The 23,673-nt window shown below is 38.0% G+C and overlaps 1 protein-coding gene across 4 annotated transcripts in view; it reads right to left on the bottom strand.

The window, feature by feature from the left end:
* The window catches only part of FSHR (follicle stimulating hormone receptor), a 177,334-nt gene that overhangs the window by 86,500 nt on the left and 67,161 nt on the right, over positions 1-23,673 (bottom strand). For 3 of the 4 annotated variants that reach the window (XM_058551270.1, XM_058551273.1, XM_058551271.1), the window contains exon 2: positions 6,364-6,435. The exons of the other annotated variant lie outside the window; for it this stretch is intronic. In XM_058551270.1, the coding sequence (XP_058407253.1) occupies positions 6,364-6,435 (72 nt within the window). The remainder of the gene's footprint in view (positions 1-6,363; positions 6,436-23,673) is intronic. 4 annotated transcript variants of the gene reach the window in all.

The raw sequence follows: 23,673 nt of genomic DNA, 5'->3' as shown, positions 1-23,673 counted from the left end.
TATTTTTTTGTCCTTATGTTATCAGGAATATTTCAAAAGAATTTTATATGGTTCATATTTATGGTTTAGGAGCTATTTCACATTTTGGCTCATTGCCGTCTCATCTGCATATACCATATCTCAGCTGATGTTGATTGGTCCCATTTACATATTCATCATGCTCCTATTTTCAAAGATATTTTGTTATAAACTGGCTTTTCTTCCCCCTCCAGTGTTATAATAGCACGTAGATGTGTTTTTAAATTACACTCATTTCCATACATAATTTTTCGGGTTACTATAAATCACCACATTGTCACCTACTCCCCCCACCCTATTCCGTGTAATCTTCACACTTTATACCAAGCTGACATATGGCTCTGAAGTAATTAAAGACAATGTAAACAGTTTACAGTGCACTTTGCAAAGCCACTTCACATTGCAGAGATTTTAATGATTTCCTTTTCCCCCAGCCAGTCCCAAAGCAGTGAAGAGTAGGGAGGTTTGAGATAGTGATGCTGGTCAAAGCTAAGGTGTGAATAGTGATATTTCATTTCTAATGGAGAAGCTCCTGTTCCACATTCTACCAAAAAGACAACTTTCCCATTTGACTTCTTATAGAAGCAGAGGGGACTGGGTTAAGCTGGGTTAATGAAAGAAGAAGAATCATTAGCGTGGGTTGGGGCAGAGTTACTGGATTCTTTCAATCATTCTAACAGGGGTAAAGAGGAAAAATCAGACCCATCAAATCCCCAATCACCTAGGCAACAGAGATCTTTCTCATCTGGATGAGAACAGAACCAATTTTCTTTGTAGACATTAATTGTATGCCCAACCACCAGCATCTAGTCTCCACTTTTTTTTTTCCAGAAATGGCCTCAATTTTTGATTGTGGATCTCTCTCCCCGACTCCAAGCCCATGTGGTTGGGGTAGGTGTTTTCAGCTCTAAGAATAGAGCCCTTTACCCAGGCGACAGCCATCCTGAGCGTCACATACCCTTAGCTGCTGTAGTTGGGCCAGGGATGGTTGTGTGATCTAAGAAAGTCATACTAAATCTTAGGACTTTTATGGGATTGAGCAAGAGAAAAGTCAGCTCTTTCCTTCTGAATAGGACCCAAGAAGATGTGAAGGCAGGACTGCTGCTGTCTTCTTACCACCAGGGGTGGGGCTGAGGGCTGAAACAAACATAATGGAAGAGACCTGAGAGGGAGGGGGAGAGAGACCCAGTTCTAAGGACATTGAATCTGAGGAGAGCTGTTTCTAAAGCCATTCTTCTTCTCTGACCATCAAATTAAATGAGACATTAAATTCCTTTCTTTTCCTTAAGCCTGTTTGAGGTTTATTTTCTTTTGCCTCTCACAACGGAAAGAGTCCTAAGAAATACAGTATTTGTATCACCTATTTTGCACATATTACGTTGTGTATTTTTGTCCTAGCTTATATTTTAAACTATATATAAGTGCCTAGATCATAGTAGATTCTCAGCCAGTGTTCACATGCCTAACAATTATTTATCCCTACATTATTTATCATCATCATTCATATTATTTAGTATTTTCTTTTTATATCTGGATATCTTGTCTCCCCAACTAATTATTTTGTTCATTTTTTTTCACGCATTTATCAGTTATTTATTGTATATACCTGAATCTGTGCCAGGCACCATGGATCCAATACTGAGTATAAGCAAACATGTCTGGTGCTCATGGAACTTACTATCCAATAGGGGAGTTTGAAATTAATTCAGTTATCACATAAACAAGTGTAAAATTGCTAAAATGATAGTCACCACATAGAAACTAGTGGTGATATGACAGTGTGTGTAGTAGGGGGGTTTTGCTTTAGTTGGGGAGGTCAGGAAGGATTTCCTGGGCAAGTGACGTGGGTGTGGGAATCTGAAGGATTAGGAGGAGTCAACTAAATTAAAAGAGCAGAGTAGAAACAACGTTCTAGTCAGAAGGAACAGCATGCGCCAAGAAAGGCCCATGATGGGCAGCATAACATGGTAATTTTATTGACTGAAAAAGGGCTAATAGAGTGAAGGAGAGGATGTAAGAGGTCTAGTTTCCTTTTCGTGTTAAAAGCAGTGGTAACACATGGAGTGTGTGTGGGGGCAGGACAAGTGTGAAAGGTGGCGTGATCAGACATGAGTTTAGAAAATATCCCTCTTGTTTCTATATAGAGAATGGATAAGGGTGAGGGGAGAGCCTGCTAGTGGAGGGGGCAGCCGCACAGGTAGAATACTGGCAGTTATCCAGGGATAGATTATGGTAGCTGGAGAAGGAGATACGTGGACAGATTAGAGGTCTAGCAAGGACATAAAAACAACAGGATTTTAATGCAAAGTTAAGTTACACCCTGACCTTGTCCTTAAAGAACAATCGGGGCATCTGGAAAAACCTAAATTCCGAATACAATCTGATAAATGTGCTATTAATACTGTGAACACAAGATTATGGCTTGGAAGCACTGGGAGAGTTCTGGAAAGGCTCTACAGAGGAGTAAACATTCGATCTGGCTCCTGGAGGACAAGCAGGATTCTACCAAGTGGAATTTTAGGTAGAGGGACAGCACCTACATAAGACCAGTATGAAAGGGTATTTTGTTCATTTTTTCATTCACTCATTCACTTGCAACTATTTTTTGATCCCTCTGTGTGCCAAGCATTGTCCAAAGAATCAGCTGTCACATTCCAAATAAGCAATACAATGTCTGGTCATGATAGTGCCGGAGAAATGGCAAATTTTTCCACCTGGTGAGTGTAGGGTACACTGCATATGGTGGGAGATAAAAGGCTTTGATTTCTGTGCCAGGAACTTAAGATTGAAACCTATAGCAATGAGCATCCCTAGAGATTCTTCTGCAAGGGAGTTTGAGCAGTGTGGGTCTGGCAGCAGAGTAACAGGGAGATTGGAGCTGGGACAGGCATAGCAGCCTCATGCAATAGGCTATGTAAGTGACTGAACCTAATAGCAGCAGGAGTGCGCTAAGGGCTGGATTCTGGAGATAGTTTCATGGGGAGTCTATAGGATTGGAAGAACACCCGCATATAAGGGAGAGGGAAGGCACACGAGACAAGGGAGACTGAGTTTTCTTGCTTGGGAGTCTGGGCCGATGGTGATATTATTCATGGGGCGATATGGGAAGATGAGAAATTTAAGGATAAAGATAACGAGCTTGTCTGACTGTATTGAATTTGAGGCACTTGCAGTTTCCTTAGGTGTAGCAGTCCTAAGGAAATGGAGGATCTAGCAATCTCTCCATTTCAAAACAAGAATTATGGCTTCAGAAGGGAGGTGGGGGTTGCAGATGAAGATTTAAAAGCCCTGGTAGTAAGATGTTATTTGAGGAATAATGATTTCGAGGTGTGACTATAAAAAAAGAAAATGGCCAAAAATGGAGCCCTGGAATATCTGAACTTTTGAGGGGCACCTGAGGAACAAGAAAGATGGACAAAACCTGTTATGGAGTTCTCTGGATGGTTAAAGAGGGTATGGTGTCACTGAAGTTAGAAGGGGAAAGAGTATTGAGAAGAATCTTAAGAATGGTCCATGAAATCAAAAGCTACATGTAAGTTAAGTCCTAAGAAGACAAAGCAGAAGCCATTAGATCTGGAAGTTATGGTATCGTTGGGACCTTTAGTAGAATAATTTGATAGTGTTAGAGAATTTGTGGCCAAATAGCAAGTGGGCAGGTTGAGGAGTGATTGAACAAAAAGGATAGAGAGGCAATGAATGCAGGCTGCTCTTTCAAAAGAGTGGTAGTGATGGGAAAGAGAGAGGAAGGTAGCAGGGAAAGAAGGCAGAATTTATACAGAAAGATATTTTTCCTTTCTTTTTTTTTTTTTTTGCTGAGGAAGATTTACCCTGAACTAACATCTGTTGCCAATCTTCCTCCTTTTGCTTGAGGAAGGTTTACCCTGAGCTAACATCTGTGCCAATCTACCCTATTTTGTATGTGGGTCTCCGCCACAGCATGGCTACTGACGAGTGGTGTAGGTCCATGCCTGGGAACCGAACTTGGGCTACCGAAGTGGAGCACACCAAACTTAACCACTAGGCCGTGGGACCGGCCCCTTCCCTTCTTTTTAATAAGGATGGGTGAAACTTGGCCACATGTGCAGAATGAATGAAAAGGATTTTGTGATTTGTGGAAAGGGAGATATTGAAGAGAAAGCCAATATTTATTAAGTTCAGGAAACTGGTTAAAAACTGGAGGAAGAACATAAATGAAGAGGACAGATCTGGAAGGGAGATGAGAACTCATCAGCGACCAAGAATAGAAGGTGAAACAATGGATGAAGGTGAGTATAGAGATGGAATGGTGAAAATAATCTGTTCAGAGTTCAATTTGGTGCCGAGCACCTCTGCTAGGGAATATCTTTGAAGTCTTAGGACATAAAAAGTATTGAAAAAATGAGATTAATTTTATTTTTGGCATCTATGTCAGTATGGGCTGATTAATAAAGACATGAAGTAAAAGTGGACAAACTGTGTCTGAGGAAGTTGAGTTTCTGAACCAGCTGATCTGTCTCTGGGATTACTGCTATGTCAGCTCAGCTCAACCATTTATATCACCACTGGAAGGTCTCATCTGAGGCTGAGTACCCAGTGAGGGGTCAGTCACACTTGCTGGATTGAATTATATGAAGGTGGATGATCTGTGATATCTGACATTTCTGTCTTTAGAATAATTTCTATGCAATTATAGGGCTGTTGAGGGACGAGACATATCTAATAGTCATCTAGTCTATGTTAATTCCAGGCAGGGCAATGGCCAATCTATCCAGGAGTACACCTTGAGCCAAAAGCTCTCCAGCTCTACTGCTTCCCTGTTTCCCTTGGTGAGCTCTGTTCAGATAAATCTCCCTATTCATCCAAATGTTGAATGTCTTCAAGAAAGTAAACCCTAAAGACAGCAGGTCTTAAACTGGGCTCCCATCCAACTGGTGGATACTTGCACTGAGAAATCAGAGATCACATAAGCCATCTCCTCCTTTTAAAACTCTTCCCATAATACACAGGTGGGGAAACCAAGTCCCTGAGAGATAAGGTGATTTAATTAAGGTTACACGGTAAGTTTATATTAAAACTAACACTCAAACCCAGGATTCTGACCACCCTTCTCTAATCAGGTGTCTTAATTGCTGAAACGCATTGCCACTCTCTCTGCTTTGTATTTCTTTAAAGGATTTCTTTCTTGCTTCCACAGACCTCAGCAAGTATTCTTCTTAAAGGAAGCTGAAAGAACCAAGAGGGAAAATTGAATGGCTTAAAGGAGAAATGCATGTAACCTGGGGTGTTACTTTCTTCTTATAAAGAAAAAATTATTTCCTTCTGTGTAATCATTTATCTGTTGTTGTATTTCTTGGCATTTAAGTCCTGAATTCTGGCTGCCACTGCAGTAAAGAACACATTTTCCTGGCCCTAAATTCTGGGGAGATGGGATCCAGAGCCTTCAAAGGGTGAGTGGGTTACCTTAAGCATGGGAGAATTTGCTCTATTTTTTACTACTGTAGCCCACTTTGAGAAAACCCTATTTGGGGAAACCCCTACATTAAACTAGCCCAATAAGAGGTGAATGTTTGCCTTAACAAAGGAGTCTTCTCTTTTCAAAGGAAATCTTCCTTAGTACTGTAAACTTTCCTAATACTTTTATTTTCATTTATTTTTTGGTGAGGAAGATTGGCCCTGCGCTAACACCTATTGCCAATCCTCCTCTTTTTACTTGAGGAAGAGTGGCCCTGAACCAACATCCGTGCCTATCCTCCTCCACTTTTGTACGTAGGATGCCACCACAACATGGCTTGATGAGTGGTGTAGGTCTGCACCTGGGATCCTAAGCAAAGGATCATATCCCAGCTCTGCCGTGTATCAGCTGTGTGTGACTCTGGGTAAGGGGACCCAACCACTATGCCATCGGGCCAGCCCCACCTAATACTTTTTAAATGTTTATGTATCAATTACCACTTGTCAGTGTGGCTTGGGAGAAAGAGAGTATCTCTAAAACACAAATGTTAGGCCCTGCTATCAATTAAAATTTAATCAGAAATAACAGAAACTATTCCTTAAAAAGAATAAATGTCAAAAGACAAAACAGGCTTTGGTTTATAAAAATTTCACTCACAGGTGCTTTGGGAACAACACCTTATACAAGTGAGGATTGCTTGGTTTGACCTTATGCTCATTTCAATGGCCACACTCTGAAAGATTTCACGCTGCTGTTTAGGAACTATGGTAAAGAAATAAAATGGGAGGAGGTGCAGAAAGTTTGCTTGGAGTGTCAGCGTGGCCTCTAAGCACAGAGTATCGTATTAGATGTGATCTGAGGTGGCTGCCCATAGCCCATTGTGGCATTCACACACAGCATTGTCAGGTACATACATTTTCTCCAGGTCCCCAAACCCCGAAAATGCTCCTTTTGGGATGACTCGAAGCTTGGTGAGGACAAACCTCCTGAAAAGAGAGTGGAGATAAAATGTCACAACCTATCCATTCATTGATAAGTAGTTGAGCGCCTAATGTACAATATCAGCTAACAGCCAACGTGTACTAAGGGCTTGCCATTTAGTAATAGTCGCAATTGCTTTAACGTGCCTCTTTTCATCATCACCACAAAGTGGTGATATGGGCACTATTGTTAGCCTCATTTTATATGAGAGGAAACTGAGGTTTAAGGAGGTTAAAAAACTTACCCAGAGTCACACACACCTGATATATGGCAAAGCTCGGATATGAACCTTGCTTGTCACCGCTACCTGTAGCCCTATGTGAGGCCTCCAGTAGCCCTATGTGAGGCATCCCTTCTTTTTCTCTACTCCAACCCCCAATACCTCTTCCTTTATTGTCATTCTTAGCTGACATTGCTTCCTGTTTCAAAGAGAAAATGAAACCAATAGAAGAGAACTTCCTCATCCTCTCACATGGCTCCCAACCATCAATCCCTGCACCTATCCTCATATACCCACCTTCCCTCCCGTTAACATGGGTGGATTGTCTAGATCCTGGCTACGAACAGCCCCTCCAATCCACACCAGGTCTCATTCCCTCTCTTCCAGTCAAGGTAGCCTCTACAGCAGTTTCCCCCTTTATTTCATACATTTCATTCACCTATTTTTTTTTTTTTTTGAGGAAGATCAGTCCTGAGCTAACATCCGTGCTAATCCTCCTCTTTTTGCTGAGGAAGACCAGCCCTGAGCTAACATCTATTGCCAATCATCCTCCAAAGCCCCAGTAGATAGTGGTATGTCATAGTTGCACATCCTTCTAGTTGCTGCATGTGGGATGCGGCCTCAGAATGGCCGGAGAAGTGGTGCGTTGGTGTGCGCCCGGGGTCCGAACCCGGGCCGCCTGTAGCGGAGCACGCGCACTTAACCGCTAAGCCACGGGGCTGGCCCCTCATTCACCTATTTTTGCTGCTGTACTGGATTCTGCCCAGTATAAAAACATGCCATAATTTGTGCCTCTAAAAAAAAGTCTTCTTTTAACCACAGACACCTTCAGCTTTTGCCATTTTCTTCTGCTTGAAATATTTGTCTCACATCTACCTCAAAATTCCTTCCAACAGCTCCTCATCTCAGTCAGGGAAAAACACAAATTGTATACAATGGCCTGCAGGCCCTACAGGACCTTCTTGCTCTCCCTTTCCATATACCCTCTAATCTCGATTTTGACAGCTCTCCGCTTTGTTCATCTTGGTCTTGACACAGTACTCTCTTGCCAGTTCTTGGACATGCCAGGTTCCTTCTTGCCTAATGTTTCTGTATTTGCAATTTTCTGTCTGGAACATTCCTCTCCCAGATATCCTCCTGGCTTGCCCCTTTAGCCACTGTTTCCTCAAGTGTCACTTTCCCAGTGAGGCTTTCCCTAACCATCCTATTTAAAATGACAATCTCCCTGACTTGGTTCTTGGCTTCCTTTCCTGCTTAAATTTTTCTTCATGTCACTTCTGACATGTGTCACATTCTATGTATTTATCTATTTATGTGTTCATGTATTTATTTATTTATTACTTATAACTAGGATGCTTATAAGAAGGTATGAGAAATCCCCAGGTGCCCAAAATAAAGCAATTTAATACCAGATGGAACCCTGAGCAGTGAATGCAAACCAGAATTCTAAGAGGGTAAACTGAAGCCAAAGTATCCAGGTAGGGGGGCAGCTTCTGGAATTTGTAGCCAAGGGATCTGTGTTTTGATGGCAAACTAAGACATGGAAGATGGAATTCTAAGATCCATTTTTATCTGTCTGTGCATCTCTCTATCTATATCACATTCATTCTAAAAAGAAAGGTACAGAAAATGGAGGACAGGCAATTATCAATGAAATAACATCTGGAAATTTTCGATAATTTATGAAAGACATAAATCCTCAGATTCAGAAATTTCAACAAGTCCAAAGATGAGAAACAAAAATAAATCCACTGCCAGATACCTGTTAGTTAAAACTGTAAAGCCATAAAAGAAAATATTTTAAATGCAGAGAGAAAAAGACATATTATCGTCAAATAAAAAATAATTATAAAACTTTGTTAAAAATATCTTCAAAATTACTAGAGAACATAATTGCCAATTTAGAATCCTATTTCCAGATATAATCATTCAAATATGAGGGTAAAATAAAGACACATTTAGACAATTTAATTAGCCACTAACAACAAAGTTTTAGCAAAATAATTCCTTTAGAGAATAAGAAAATTTAATCCAGTAGGAAGGCACAAAAAACCAGAGGGAATAGTGAACAAAGAAATTAGTGTTCCTTCCTGAATAGGTGGGCTTTCATAATGGTTGCAAAACTCACCTATTCAGTAAGGAATATTAAAAAGAAATTAATCAAGAACTAGGTCACAAAGAAAATTGGTATCAAACAAACCATTTTCTTTGATAATGATGCAATTAAATTACTTAGAAACCAGTAATAAAAGGTAATTAATTCCCCCCAAGCCCCAACACATGTTCACCCAACTGGAAAGCCTAAACTAACCCAATCCTACCCCCCCCCAAAAAAAAAAACACCCTTTTAAATCATATGAATCAAAGAAGAAATTACAATAATAATTAGGCATTATTTGGAATTGAACTATAATTAAAATACAACATATGAAACTTATGGGATGCAACTAAATTTCTACCTATAGAGAAATTTGTAGCTTTAAATTATTATACCAGAAAAGGAAACAAAAAATATGGAAAATTAATAAGCTAAGCTTCCAACACAAGAAACTAGTGAAAGAACAACAGAATTGTGGAAACAGAAAACTATAAAGCCAATTCTTTATTCCATTTCTGGCTAGAACTTAAAGTTCAAACTCAAAAGCAGTTGAATAAGAAATGTTGGTAAAATGAGGGACTGTTGATAGAGATGTTTTGAGAAGAAAAACACTCAGCTAGACTTTACAACTTGATATATAGAGATTAAGTTTAATATATACTAACTTATTTCACAATGACAAGGTCAAGTTTCTTCATAAGTTTATTGCTAAGATGGGTAAGAAGCTTTCTTGTAATGTTGAAAGATTTATTACAAAAGTTTCAAGGACTCTTTATTTAGAGCTTTAACAGTAAAACTGATTGTTATAGAAAAGTAACATTATTTGAATGGTTATTGAATAAAACTGTTTATCACTTAAAGTTGCAAACTCTACTTATCATAGAAGGTTTATTTTAACCAGCAACTTTATGATAATTCATTATGATCTTACTGATCTAGCTCTAATTAATCAATACAAAGGTGTGTGCAGATTTCCTTTAAGCCAGGAACATTGATAAAGGCATTATTCTTGGTGAATTTTCATTTTAGAAATAAAGTAAATGAAGGTCTATCACATAACTTTAAAACACATTGTAGTAATGGTCAGCATCATGATGGAGTGAGTTGTTCCTTTTGTCTCTCCTCTAAGTTACAACTAGTAGGACATCCACTGACCAATAAAGGACTCCCTGCACAGCACACCAGAATGCCTGAGAGATCCACACATCTACACATCTGAGGGTGGGTGGACTAGACCTCTGGGAGGCAGTAGAACCATGGAATCAGCCTCCTTCCCTCCTCTGGTGGCAGCAATCCAAAATGTGAATACCCCCAGCATAGCTGGTGGTACTTTGACCTGAAGTTTCAAAAAACACACCAATGCCAGAGACCAGAGGCTGCAGAAGCCACAGCAGTACCTGTGACCCCACCCTCGGTGGCAACAGCCCTGACACCGGCCCTCTGACAGAGAGAGCTACATGCAAGACCCCGGGTCCCCCGCTAGTAGCAGTGACACCCATGAACCCAGACCCCCCAGCAGTGGTGCTGCCAGCACCCTCAGATAGCCCAGAAGCAGCAGTGCAGGTGGTGCACATGGCAGCAGCACTGAGCCTGTGGAGAGGCAGTCGGGGAACATGAGACCTAGGAAACCCCAGAAGCTGCAGAGATTTGCAGTCTGGTGACTTCAGGGGCAACACCCACGACTGCAGTGACATTGTAAGCAGCAAGGCACCAGCAACCTCAGAGGCACAAGTAGCACAAGGAGGGCATTGATGACACCTCTGGCAGAGGCAGTGGAAAGTGTAGGCTTTCAAATACAATGAGAAGCAGCTCAGAATCAAAGTAACCAAAGCCTTACCAAAATAAGAAAGATGTTTACTACATCAAATGTGCTAGCAGAGGATCAACTTATTAAGCACCATGAATAACTACAGTGACGTGGTAGAATAGAAAGAAAATGACAATTCTCCAGAAACCAAACTTGAAGTCACAGAAAATTATGATCTAACTGACAGAGAATTCAAAATAGCTGCCATGAAGAAACTTAATGAGTTATAAGAAAATTCAGAAAGACAATTCAATGAGCTCAGGAATAAAATTAATGAACACAAGGAGTACTTTACCAAAGGAATTGAAACTCTAAAAAAAAACAAACAGAAATTCTGGAGATGAAGAACACAATTAATGAGATGAAAAATAAAGTAGAAAGCATTGGAAATATAGCAGACTGTATGGAAGAGAGATTTAGTGAGCTCAAAGATAGAAATGATTCAGGTGGAAGAGGAGAGAGAACTAAGATTTTAAAAAACGAAGAAGTTCTACAAGAAATATCTGACTCAGTTAGGAAAAGCAACATAAAGATAACAGGTATCCCAGAAGGAGAAAAGAGGGAGAAAGGAGCAGAGAGTTTGTTTAAAGTAACAATAGTTGAGAACACCCCAAACCTAGGGAAAGAACTGGATATACAAGTACATGAAGCTAATAGAACTCCTAAGTATCTCAACCCAAAAAAACCTTCTCTAAGGCAAATCATATTAAAACTGTCAAAAGTCAATAACAAAGAAAGAATATTAAGAGCAGCCAGAAAGAAGAAAATAACTTACAAAAGAATCCCCATCAGTCTCTCCGTGGATTTCTCAGCAGAAACTCTACAGGCTAGGAGAGAGTGAAACAATATATTGGAAATATTGAAAGACAAAAACTATCAGCCAAGAATACTCTATCCAGAAAAGTTATCCTTCAGATATGAAAGAGAAATAAAGGCTTTCCCATACAAGCAAAAGCTGAGGGAGTTCATCACCACAAGACTGGCCTTACAAGAAATGTTTCCTACCTGAAACAAAAAAGGCGAAGGTATACTTTGAGCAAGATGATAAATAGATAGACAGAATCAGAAAATTGCAACTCTATATTAGAAAAAGTTAGTAAATAATTATAACATAAAGGCTAAAGGGAAAGAAAGCATCAAAAATAACTCTAACCACTTCAATTTGGTAACAAACTCACAATATAAGAAAGGATCATTTGTGACAACAAAAACAGAAGTGGAAGATGAAAAAGATGAAACCTGCATAGGCTAATGGTGATAAGATGCTATCAGCAGAAAAAGGACTATCTCATCTATGAGATCTTTTATGCAACTGTCATGGTAACCACGAAACAAAAAATCAGAGCGGAGTCATAAAACATAAAAAAAAAGAGGAAACTAGAAAAATATCACAAAAACCACCAAACTGAAATGGCAGATGGAAATACAATGAAAAAGAAATAATGGCAATATAGAACAACCAGGAAACAAATGATAAAATGGCAGTATTAAGCCCTCATATATCAATAATAACTCTAAATATAGATGGGTTCAATTCACCAATCAAAAGACACAGAGTGGATGGATGGATTAAAAAACAAGACCCAACAATATGCTGCCTCGAGGAGACCCACCTCAGTTATAAAGACAAACATAGGCTCAGAGTGAAGGGACAGAAAGTGATACTCCAAGCAAATGGCAAGCAAAAGATAGCATGTGTAGCTATACTTAATCAGACAAAATAGACTTCAAGCCAAAAAATATGAGAGTCAAAGAGGGACATTATACAATGATTAAAGGGACATTCCACCAAGAAGACATAACACTTATTAATATATATGCACCTAACATAGAAGCACCAAAGTATATAAAGCAACTATTAACAGACCCAAAGGGAGAAATTGACAGCAACACAATAATAGTAGGAGATTTTACCACCTCATGTACATCAATGGATAGATCACCCAGACAGAAAATCAACAAGGAAACATTGGCCATAAATTAAACACAAGACCAGAGGAACTTAATAGATACATATAGGACCACCCATCCAAAAGCAGTGGAATTAACATTCTTCTCAAATGCACATGGAGCATTCCCAAAGATAGATCATATGCTGGGAAACAAACCAAGCTTCAATAAATTTAAGAAGATTGAAATCATGTCAACCATCTTTTCCAACCACAATGAAATGAAACTAGAAATCAACTACAAGAAGAAAGAAGAAAAGTCACAAATATGTGGAGACTAAACAACCAATTACTGAACAACTCTTGGATCAATGAAGAAATCAAAGGAAAAATAAAAAAATACCTGGAGACAAATGAAAATGAAAACACAACATACCAAAACTTACGGGAGGCAGCAAAAGTGGTACTAAGAAAGAAGTCTATAGTAATATAGGCCTACATCAAAAAATGAGAAAAAATCTCATTCTACCACTATACAAAAAAGAACTAGAAGAAGAAGAACAAATGAAGCCCAAATTCAGTAGAAGGAAGGAAATAATTAAAATCAGAACAGAAATAAATGAAATAGAGACTGGAAAAACAGTAGAAATAATCAATGAAACTAAGAGCTGATTCTTTGAAAAGATAAACAAAATTGACAAACCCTTAAGTAGACTCACTAAGAAAAAAAGAGAGAAAGTTCAAATAAATAAAATCAGAAATGAAAGAGGAGAAATCACAGCAGATACCAAGGAAATATGAAGGATTATAAGAGAATAATATGAAAAGCTGTATGCCAACAAATTGGATAACCTCGAAGAAATAGACACATTCTTATAATCATACAACCTCCCAAAACTGAATCAAGAAGAAATAGAGAATCTGAATAGACCAATCACAAGTAAAGAGATTGAAAAAGTAGCCAAAAATCTCCCAAAAAACAAAAGTTGAGGAGCACGTGGCTCCTCTGGTGAATTCTACCAAACATTCAAACAAGATTAATATCCATCCTTCTCAAACTCTTCCATAAAATTGAAGAGGACAGGATACTTCCTAACTCATTTTACGAGGTCAACATTATCCTGATACAAAAACTAGAAAAGGACAACACAAAAAAAGGAAAATTACAGGCCAATATTGCTAATGAACATAGATGTAAAAATCCTCACAAAATATTAGTAAATCAAATACAACAATACATTAAAAGGATCATACACTATGATCAAGTGGGATTTATTCCAGAGATGCAGGGATGGTTCAACATCTGCAGATCAATCAATGTAATACACCACATTAACAAAATAAAGGATAAAAATCACATTATTTTCTCAATAGATGCAGAGAAAGCTTTTAACAAGATCTAACATCTATTTATGATAAAAACTCTCAGTAAAATGGATATAGGAGGAAAGTACCTCAATATAATAAAGGCCATATATGACAAACACACAGCCAGCATCATACTTAATGGTGAAAAACTGAAAGCTATTCCTCTAAGAACAAGAACAAGACAAGGATACCCACTTTCACCACTCTTGTTCCACATAGTACTGCAAGTCCTAGCCCGAGCAATTAGGCAAGAAAAAGAAATAAAAGTTATCCAAATTGGAAAGGAAGAAACAAAACTGGCACTATTTGCAGATGACATGATTCTATATATAGAAAACCCTAAAGAATCCATCAAAAAACTATTAGAAATAATTAATGAACACAGTAAAATTGCAGGATACAAAATCAACATACAAAAATCAGTTGCATTTCTATACACTAACAATGAACTAACAGAAAGAGAAATCAAGAATACAATCTCATTTATAATTGCAACAGAAAGAATAAAATACCTAGGAATAAATTTAACCAAGGAGTTGAAAGACCTGTACACTGAAAACTGTGAGACATTATTGAAAGAAATTGAAGAAGACATAAAGAAATGGAAAGATATTCTGTGCTCTTGGATTGGAAGAATAAACATAGTTAAAATGTCCATATTACCTAAAGCAATCTAGAGATTCAAAGCAATCCCAATCAGAATCCCAATGACATTCTTCATGGAAACATAACAAAGAATCCTAAAATTTTTATGGAACAACAGAAGACCCTGAATAGCTAAAGCAATCCTGAGAAAAAAGAACAAAACTGGAGGTATCACATGCCCTGATTTCACAATATACTACAAAGCTATAGTAATCAAAACAGCATGGTACTGGCACAAAAATAGGCAAACACGTCAATGTAATAGAATTGAGAGTCCAGAAGTAAACCCACATATCTATGGACAGCAAATTTTCAACAGAGGAGAGAAAAACATACAATGGAGAAAGGAAAATCTTCAATAAATAGTGTTGGGGAAACTGAATGGCCACATGCAAAAGGATGAAAATAGACCTTTATCTTACATACACAAAAATTAACTCAAAATGGATTAAAGACTTGAATGTAACTCCTGAAACCATGAAATGCCTAGAAGAAAACATAGGCAGGATGCTCTTTGACATTGGTCTCAGCAGTATGTTTTTGAATATCATGTCTTCTCAGGCGAGGGAAACAAAAGAGAAAATGAACAAATGGGACTACATCAAACTGAAAAGCCTCTGCACAGCAAAGGAAACCAAGAATAAGATGAAAAGACAATTCACCAACTGGGAAAAAATATTTACAAATCGTATATTCAATAATGGTTAATATCAAAAACTTATAAAGAACTCTTACAACTCAACAACAGAAAAACGAACAACATGATCAACAAATGGGCAGAGGATATGAATAGACATTTTTCCAAAGAAGATATACAGATGGCCAGTAGGCACATGGAAAGACGGTCAACATCACTAATTATTAGGGAAATGCGAATCAAAATTACAATGAGATATCACCTTATACCCATCATACTGGCTATAATTAAGAAGACCAGAAATAATGAGTGTCGGAGAAGATGTGGAGTAAAGGGAACCCTCATACGCTGCTGGTGGGAACGCAAACTGGTGGGAGTGCAGCTACTATGGAAAACAGTATGGAGGCTTCTCAAAAAATTAAAAATAGAAATACCATATGATTCAGCTGTTCTATTTCTGGATATTTATCCAAATAATAGGAAAACACTAATTCAAAAAATATATATACACCCCTATGTTCATTGCAGCATTATTCACAATAGCCAAGAGTTAGAAGCAAACTAAGTGCCCATTGACGGATTAATGGATAAAGAAGATGTGGTATATATATACAACGGAATACTACTCAGCCATAAAAAATGAATAAATCATGCCATTTGTGACAACATGGATGGACCTTGAGGATATTATGCAAAGTGAAATATCAGACAGAGAAAGACCATTAACATATGATTTCACTCATGTGGAAGATAAATAAACAACCCCATAGATACAGAGAACAGATTGGTGGTTACCACAGGGGAAGGGGATGAGGGCAGGGTGAAAGGGGTAAAGGGCACATATGTATGGTGATGGATGGAAGCTAGACTTTTGGTGGTGAATATGATGCAATCTATACAGAAGTCGAAATATAATGTTGTACACTTGAAATTTATGTAATGTTATAAGCCAATGTGACCTCAATAAAATACAACACATTGCAAAATTTAAGTGTGCCTTGAGAAAAGAAATCTAAAGAGAGTAGAGAGAAAAAAATAATAAAGATAAGAGTAGAAATGAATTGAAAATAACAATACAGGGGATCAATAAAATCAAAAGCTAGTTTTTTGGACAGATGAATAGAATAAAAAGAAAATTTGTTGTTTTGAGAAAGAAAAAAAGAAAAAACCCAATAAAACAACGGGAGATAAGAAAAATGGCATTTAACTACAGGTAGAAGAGGTTTTAAATTAGAGAACCCCAAGAGCAATTTTATAACATTAGATTTGAAAAATCAGACAATGTGGATAATTTTCCTAGAATTATATGCTTACCAAAACTGACTCATGAAGATATAGAAAAATGAAATAGACCTATAATCAGTAACAAATTGGGTTGGAAGTTTGAAAGGTATCCACAAAAAAATGAGATCAGTATCATATGATTTTAGAAGTAAATTCTACCTCCTTAGAGTAATAGAAAATCTCAATCTTATACAAACTCTCCAGAGACTAGCAAAAGAGAGAATGTTCTTTAACCCACTTTATGTGGCTAGTGTAACTTTGGTAACAAAACCAGACAGGGACAATAAGGGAATGAAAAGATTTAGGCCAGTTTTACTTATTGAGGTAAATGGAAAAATCTGAAATAATATAGTGACAATGTGTATCCAATATAGTCTAAACAAATAATTCATCATTACCGGTTTCATTCTAGAACTCAAGGGTTGCTAAATATTAGAAAACTCTGTGAAGAAAAACTTCCACAATAAGGAATTAAAAGAGAAAAACCACATAATTTTCTTAATAGGTATTAGAAAATATATTTGATAAAAACCAAAACCCATTCATGATAAAAACCTTTTGACAAACAAGGAAAATGAAGAATGTTCTTAATCTGATAAGGGGTAAAATCTATCAACCACTACAATAATTGTCATACTCAATTGTGAAATATTAGATTCCATTTAAAATTAGGAATGAGGCAAGGATGCCTGTCATCACCTCTTCTATACAGTATTGTGCTAGGTGCCTAGCTGACACAGTAAAAGAAGAAGATGTATCAGGATTATTGATAAAAAATTGTGATTATCTATAGATATCATTGTCTATACGAAATAATCTATTTTTTAATCCAAGAGATCGCTGTTATAACTAACAGGAAAGTCTAGCAAGGTAGCTGGCTATATAACTAGAGCACAAAAATAATTTGCATTGTCATACTATTTTAAAGTATACAAATTACAATGACCACAAAAATTATACAATACAATGTAAGATATTAAGAAAAAAAAAAGACAGGTATTTATGGAGCATAATCAAACACTTAATTAAAAGACATTAATTTAAAAAACCCTGAACAAACAGAAATAGCATATTATAAATGGAAAGTCTCAATATTATGAAGACATCTGTTTTAATCCACATTAATATATAAATTAAATGCAAAACTCATCTAAAGCACAATATTTGTTTTGTTTCTTTTGGTATGCGTGTATGGAAATTGACTAGCTGATTAATATTCATAAGCAACAGCAAGTTTCCAAGAGTAGCCAAAACAATTTTGAAGAAGTGAAACAAGATTGGGGAATTTACATGCCAGACAATACGATTTTTATAACATTATAGTGATTACAATGCTGTGGTATTGACAGGGATTAAACAATAGAGCAGTGGAAGACAATAAAGAGCACAGAAATAGACCATCAACAAAGGTAAATGAAAAATGACTGGGTAGCATTAAAAATCAATGGAGGAAGATATAGACTAATCAATAAAGGATGCTATTGATTATCTTTGTGGAAAGAAATAACATAAGGCCTTTGCTTATTACTATATTAAAATCTCAATTCCAGGCTTACTCAAGATCTAAATTAATAAAATAAAAAACTTTAAAACTTTTAAATAAAATATAATATTCTATTCAGAAGACTTTCTTTAAAAAGGACACAAAAAACTACATACCCAAATTGGAAAGTAAATTTCCAATAAATATGACTATATTAAACTTAAAATTTTTGTAAAACAAAGATACGTAAAATAATTGAGAAGACAAGATAGAGGCTGGGGCAAGCTATTTACAATACATACAGCTAACAATGTGTTAGCATCCAGAATATAAAGAACTTTACAAAATAATAAGAAAAATATGAACAACCCAGAAGAAAAATTGGCAAAAGATATGAACAGGCAATTTATATAAGAGAAAATGCAAATGGCCAGTAAACATATGAAAAGATGCTCAAATTCAATAGTTATCAGCAAGATGCAAATTTAAACGATAATTAGATACCATTACATGCCATCTTCTTGGCAAACATTAAAAGGAAAACCTCAATGTCGGTGCTGGTGAGACAATGGAACAATAGGACATTTTTTGACACTCCTGATGGAAGAGTAATTTACTGTAATACTTTCAATAGCCATTTGGCAATATGTGTTAAAGTTGAAGATACAAATGCCTTTGGACCCAGTTATCGCATGTGTCTCTGCCACATGTGCACCTGGAGACAGGGAAAGAATTAATCACTGCAACATCATTTATAATAGTAAAAAAAAAAAAAAAGGAGACATGCCCATAAACAAGAGAAAGAATAAATATTAATAAACTGTGGTATACTGACACAATGCCAAATTATAAAGCAATGGAAAGGAACAAACTGAGTAGAGCTGCATGCAACAATCAGGATAAATCTCCAAGGCATAATGTTGAGCGTGAAAAAAAAAACTGGTGAGATATATGTACAATATGTACAGTATGATATGATTTTTAGAAAAGGTTAATGACATGCAAAATAAAACAGCATACTGTTTTGTATGAATCGAGTCTTTTTGAATTTTTGATGCTTTGACATCTTGGGGCTTTGCTGACTCTGGAGGGACTACTCCTCCCAGGACTAGCTAATTCCTAGAGATGGCAAAAAACTGGCCTATGAGTGAGCCTGTCATATGCAAACCAACCAATCCAGACTCCATACACTAACCATCTACTTGATGGAGCCCTTACGCTCTGGGCCACTATTCCCCTGCCTTAATTACCCCAGGGCAGTTGAAGTTATTCAAATCAGCTGATCCTAAACCTGTTTACTCTGTTTTGCCTGTTCCTTCCCGTGGAAGCCAAAATGAAGGCTCTTGCCACGTTTTCCTCCAGCTGCCTCTGCCTCCTGACTGACTCTGGTGCCTCCCCACATGATGGTGTGACATGCCCCTTTCTCTTGGGATCTCTGAGTATAACAAACTAGCTTTTTTTTTTTTTTTTTTTTTTGTGAAGAAGATCAGCCCTGAGCTAACATCCATGCCGATCCTCCCCTTTTTGCTGAGGAGGACCAGCCCTGAGCTAACATCTATTGTCAATCCTCCTCTTTTTTTTTCCCTTTTTCTCTCCAAAGCTCCAGTAGATAGTTGTATGTCATAGTTGCACATCCTCCTAGTTGCTGTATGTGGGACTACGCCTCAGCATGGCTGGAGAAGCAGTGTGTCGGTGCGCGCCTGGGATCTGAACCCTGGCCGCCAGTAGCGCCAGCACTTAACCGCTAAGCCACGGGGCCGGCCCCAACAAACTAGCTTTTTAATAGCAGTTGTCTACTGATCTTTGGCCTCACTATACTTGATTTATAATAAAGCCCACATTTTAAAGCATGTTTAGTTATGCACATATATTTATCAAAAGGAAAATCCTGAGAATGATCAACACCAAAATTGGCATACTATTTACCTCTGTGACAGGAGGAAAAGGAGTGGTACACAACTATATCTAAAATATTTTCTATTTTTAAAAAAGATCTTGTCGGGGCCGGCCCGGTGGCGCAAGCGGTTAAGTGCGCGCGCTCCGCTGCGGCGGCCTTGGGTTCGCTGGTTCGGATCCCGGGCGCGCACCGACGCACTGCTTGGCAAGCCATGCTGTGGCGGCGTCCCATATAAAAAAATGGAGGAAGATGGGCACAGATGTTAGCCCAGGGCCGTCTTCCTCAGCAAAAAAAGGAGGAGGATTGGCAGATGTTAGCACAGGGCTGATCTCCTCACAAAAAAAAAAAAAAAAAAAAAAAAAAAAAAAGATCTTGTCACCAACTAGGTGTCTTGAGAAACTCAAGGGTGGCTTTGGAAGCATTTAACTGTTTTTCCAAGTTGTTTTTTTCCCTTTTGTTATGTTAAGGACATGTAATAACCAACCACCCTGAACCAGACCAAGCCTCACCACAAGAGCTACACCCATGGCCTTTGCCTTATTTTTAATGCTCAAATCTCTCCAGGAGGAGCTTAGGCCTTATTACCATAACCTGCAGTATATGCGGAAGCATGTTTTCCAACTGAGCCTGCACAGGCAAATACCCGCCTCTCCCTTTTGAATATTCATTCCCTCTCTGAAATAAAGGTCCCTGCTTCCCTTTGTTTGGGACGCCATGACTTTGGAAATGATTCCTCATGGCCTCCTATTTGCTGCAAATACACTTTACCTTATGAGACAACTTCCACTGGTGTAGAGTCTTATTTAACTCACCAGAAGGCGAACTTACTTGGTTAGGTAACAACCTGAACAATTATTACCAAATGTTAAGATTTGGCAAAGATGAGTGGTATTTTATGGGTGTTTATTATATTATTCTCTATACTTCACACTTGAAATATTTTATAATTAATTTTTCAAGATTGAAATTCTCACCAGGCTGTATCCCAAGCATCATTTATTTGTTTGTTTTTAAACACAGAGAGAGATTTGCAATTATCATCAAACCCTTCTTGTCAGATGGCACCTTTCCTCCACTTTGTAAGGGGGCATAAAGTGCCTGAATGATTTCTATAAAGATGCACAATTCATCAAGTTGGCTCTGAAAAGAAAATTTTCTTCACTATATTGCAAGTTACTTAATGTCTCTTCCGTGATAAATGGGGTAGCTGTGATTTACTTTTTTCTTCCCTGATATTGGGAAGCTTTAGGTTCCCTTGAACTCTGTCTCCGTTAGAAGCAATTCGTATCTTGGGCGGTCCATTCACCCTTGGCCAAATTTAATTTCCCTTTTTGGCTTAAAGGAGAATGGTTTAAAAGATCCCAAAAAAACTTTCTGGTGGCCTGGAAAACAGCCAATATTCTTTTTGAGAAAGCTGCCTTTTTATGACGGCCCAAGTGTAAATGACACTGGGCTCTGTGTTCTTTGAATTTCACACAAGTTTAAAAATTAAAGTGAGAACAGCTTGGCAAAGGATATGCAAAAAGAAATTGATCATCTTCCTGACCTCAAAATGCCAAGAGTTTTTGTGCTTCACACTCTTTAGGTCAAACTCTTACCCTAATTAACTTTCTGGGAATACATTTAGGAAGACTATTCAAACAGGATTGAACTAAATAAGCAAGTCATCCAGGAAAAATAGAGTTTAAATAACTTGATTTGGCTGTTTACTGTGACCCAGCAGATGACCTCCCCACTGTCAAAATCATTTGGGCATCTACTTAATTGCATTCCTCATGTTGTTACCCGTGGATCTTAAAGCCGGTGGGGCACGGAATAGCAGGAAGGAAGAGGTGGGAAGGTAGGAAGAGGTGACTTCTGTATATAAGTCGACTTTATAAAAGAAAACTTCTCTATGTTTTGGCATGAATCTTAACTGACTAGAACAATACAATAGATGCAAGTGTTCCATACTTTAATGTGAGTTTAGCTAACATTAGCCCTTCACTCACCTTCAGCCTGTATAAGCAAATGCCAAGGATTCATTGGGGGGTTGCGGTGGAAAATGGAAGTTTTAAATAGGATGAGAGTAGGGCTTTAATAATAGATGACACTGGACTTTCATTACATTTATGAGTCTGGAACAGCTATGGCGCCTACCCTAAATTTCATCTGGTGGGGAAAAATAAGTCAACAGAGTAGGTTTGCCTGGCAGTGTTAGTAAAGATAGTTACTTTCTGGTGGTACCCTACTGAATCCATCTTGACGAGTATGTTATGATTTCTGAGTTGGTGAAAACTTTCCCCAAGTCATCCTTTGTAGTGCTTTATCTGTGAGAGAAAAAGTATTATGAATTTTAATGGGAGAAAGAATTAATAAGCATGGCAAGCATTCTTATTCCTATTTCCTCTCTTGTTATTTACCTCTTATTATATGGGCTGTCGATGAGCAATTTAGAATAGAGAGGGAATTTTGGCACAGTTGAAGATTGCCAAGAAACATTTGCAAGTCAGGGTCCCAGCCATAGGGATTGTCTACATAATACCAGAATGTTTGGCTAAAGGCGGGGAGAGACGGTTGTTTAGATTCAGTTTCCGTTAGACCACCTCTTCAGCTAAACTTCCAGATAATCTGTCTCACGTAGACATTGCCACAGGAAATTGGGTCAACTCACGATGCCAAGATGTTTTGTTTAGGAAAGAAAGTTTATGTTTATAAGATAGAAACTCATGAGGCAGGCACCACTCCAAGACCAGCTCCAATGACACCTCACTGTCCCTTGAGTCTCCATGGTTTCCCCTCAACAACTTTTCCGAAGTGGTGATTCTTCATTTTTATTGTCTCCCAGTGAATAGGGCTTTCTAATAGTTATTTTGAATCTGTTTTCCTTTTATTTCCATTTGCGTCCCCTTATCTCAACATCTGTGCTGGGCTGATAAAAGGGATGTAGGCACTACTGCTAACTGTATATCACTGCTGACTTTATCTCCTCCTTTGTGCAACCTTTGCATGAAGGTTGTGGAGACTTTTTTTCCTGACTCCCTCCTCCCTTGTTTGCATAGAGTGGTTATGGAATTACTCTCTATGCCACATTTTATCACCTGTTCACTTTGTCTTCTTACCTGAGTCTGATACCTGATTTATAACCCATTTATATGAAAACTAAGGATGAAGTAACAACATAGTGAAGAGAAAAGATCACTAGGGTGAAAAATTAGAAATCTAGGCTCTATTCTGGCTCTGCTACAAGGTATGTAAGTAACTGGTGAAAGTCAAGTCCCATCTGTAAAATGAGGGGGTTGGGCCAGATGATTTCTAAGGCCCAATAAGATAAATTTTACAATGCGGTTACATAGTGGAATCTTCTTCAAGTGCTCTCCCGTTTCAGTCATATTCTGTTCAGAGCAAAAGATAATTTTATGTTAAGTGCTCAACACAGAATGAAGCTCTCCTAGGGAATTACAAAATCATAGCTAGCCCTTCTTTTTCTCTGGTCAAATCAAAATCACATGATCCTACCCTCTCCTTCCCATCCCTCTGCCCTTACCCAGGCCAGACCCTTATCCCCTCATCTCTGCGGCCTTGGCTGTGACCTACTAACAGGTCGTCCTCCTCTAGTCTCTACTCTCCAATCTGTCTCATCAACCATTACCAGAGTGCTCCTCCCAACACTGCTTACCACGACACTCTCCTACTCAAAAGCAAGACAAAACAAAAGAAAAAAAGCCAACCAAAATTAAAACACACAAAGCTCCTTCAATTTCTCACCGTTGCCTCTAGGAATCTTAACTCATTTATCATCCATCTGAGGCACTCCACAATCTACCTCCACTTCCTTCTCAGCAAAATGTTCTACTACTTCCTGCACGTAAACCACCCAGGCCCTCACCATTAATAAATGGCTTGTGTTGTATACATACTAAAATCCTGTGGATC

Source organism: Diceros bicornis, chromosome 12, assembly GCF_020826845.1.
Source record: "Diceros bicornis minor isolate mBicDic1 chromosome 12, mDicBic1.mat.cur, whole genome shotgun sequence".
NCBI classification, from domain to species: Eukaryota; Metazoa; Chordata; class Mammalia; order Perissodactyla; family Rhinocerotidae; genus Diceros; species Diceros bicornis.
The sequence above is the reverse complement of the archived record's forward strand: the minus strand, read 5'-3'. Positions and strand labels throughout refer to the sequence as shown.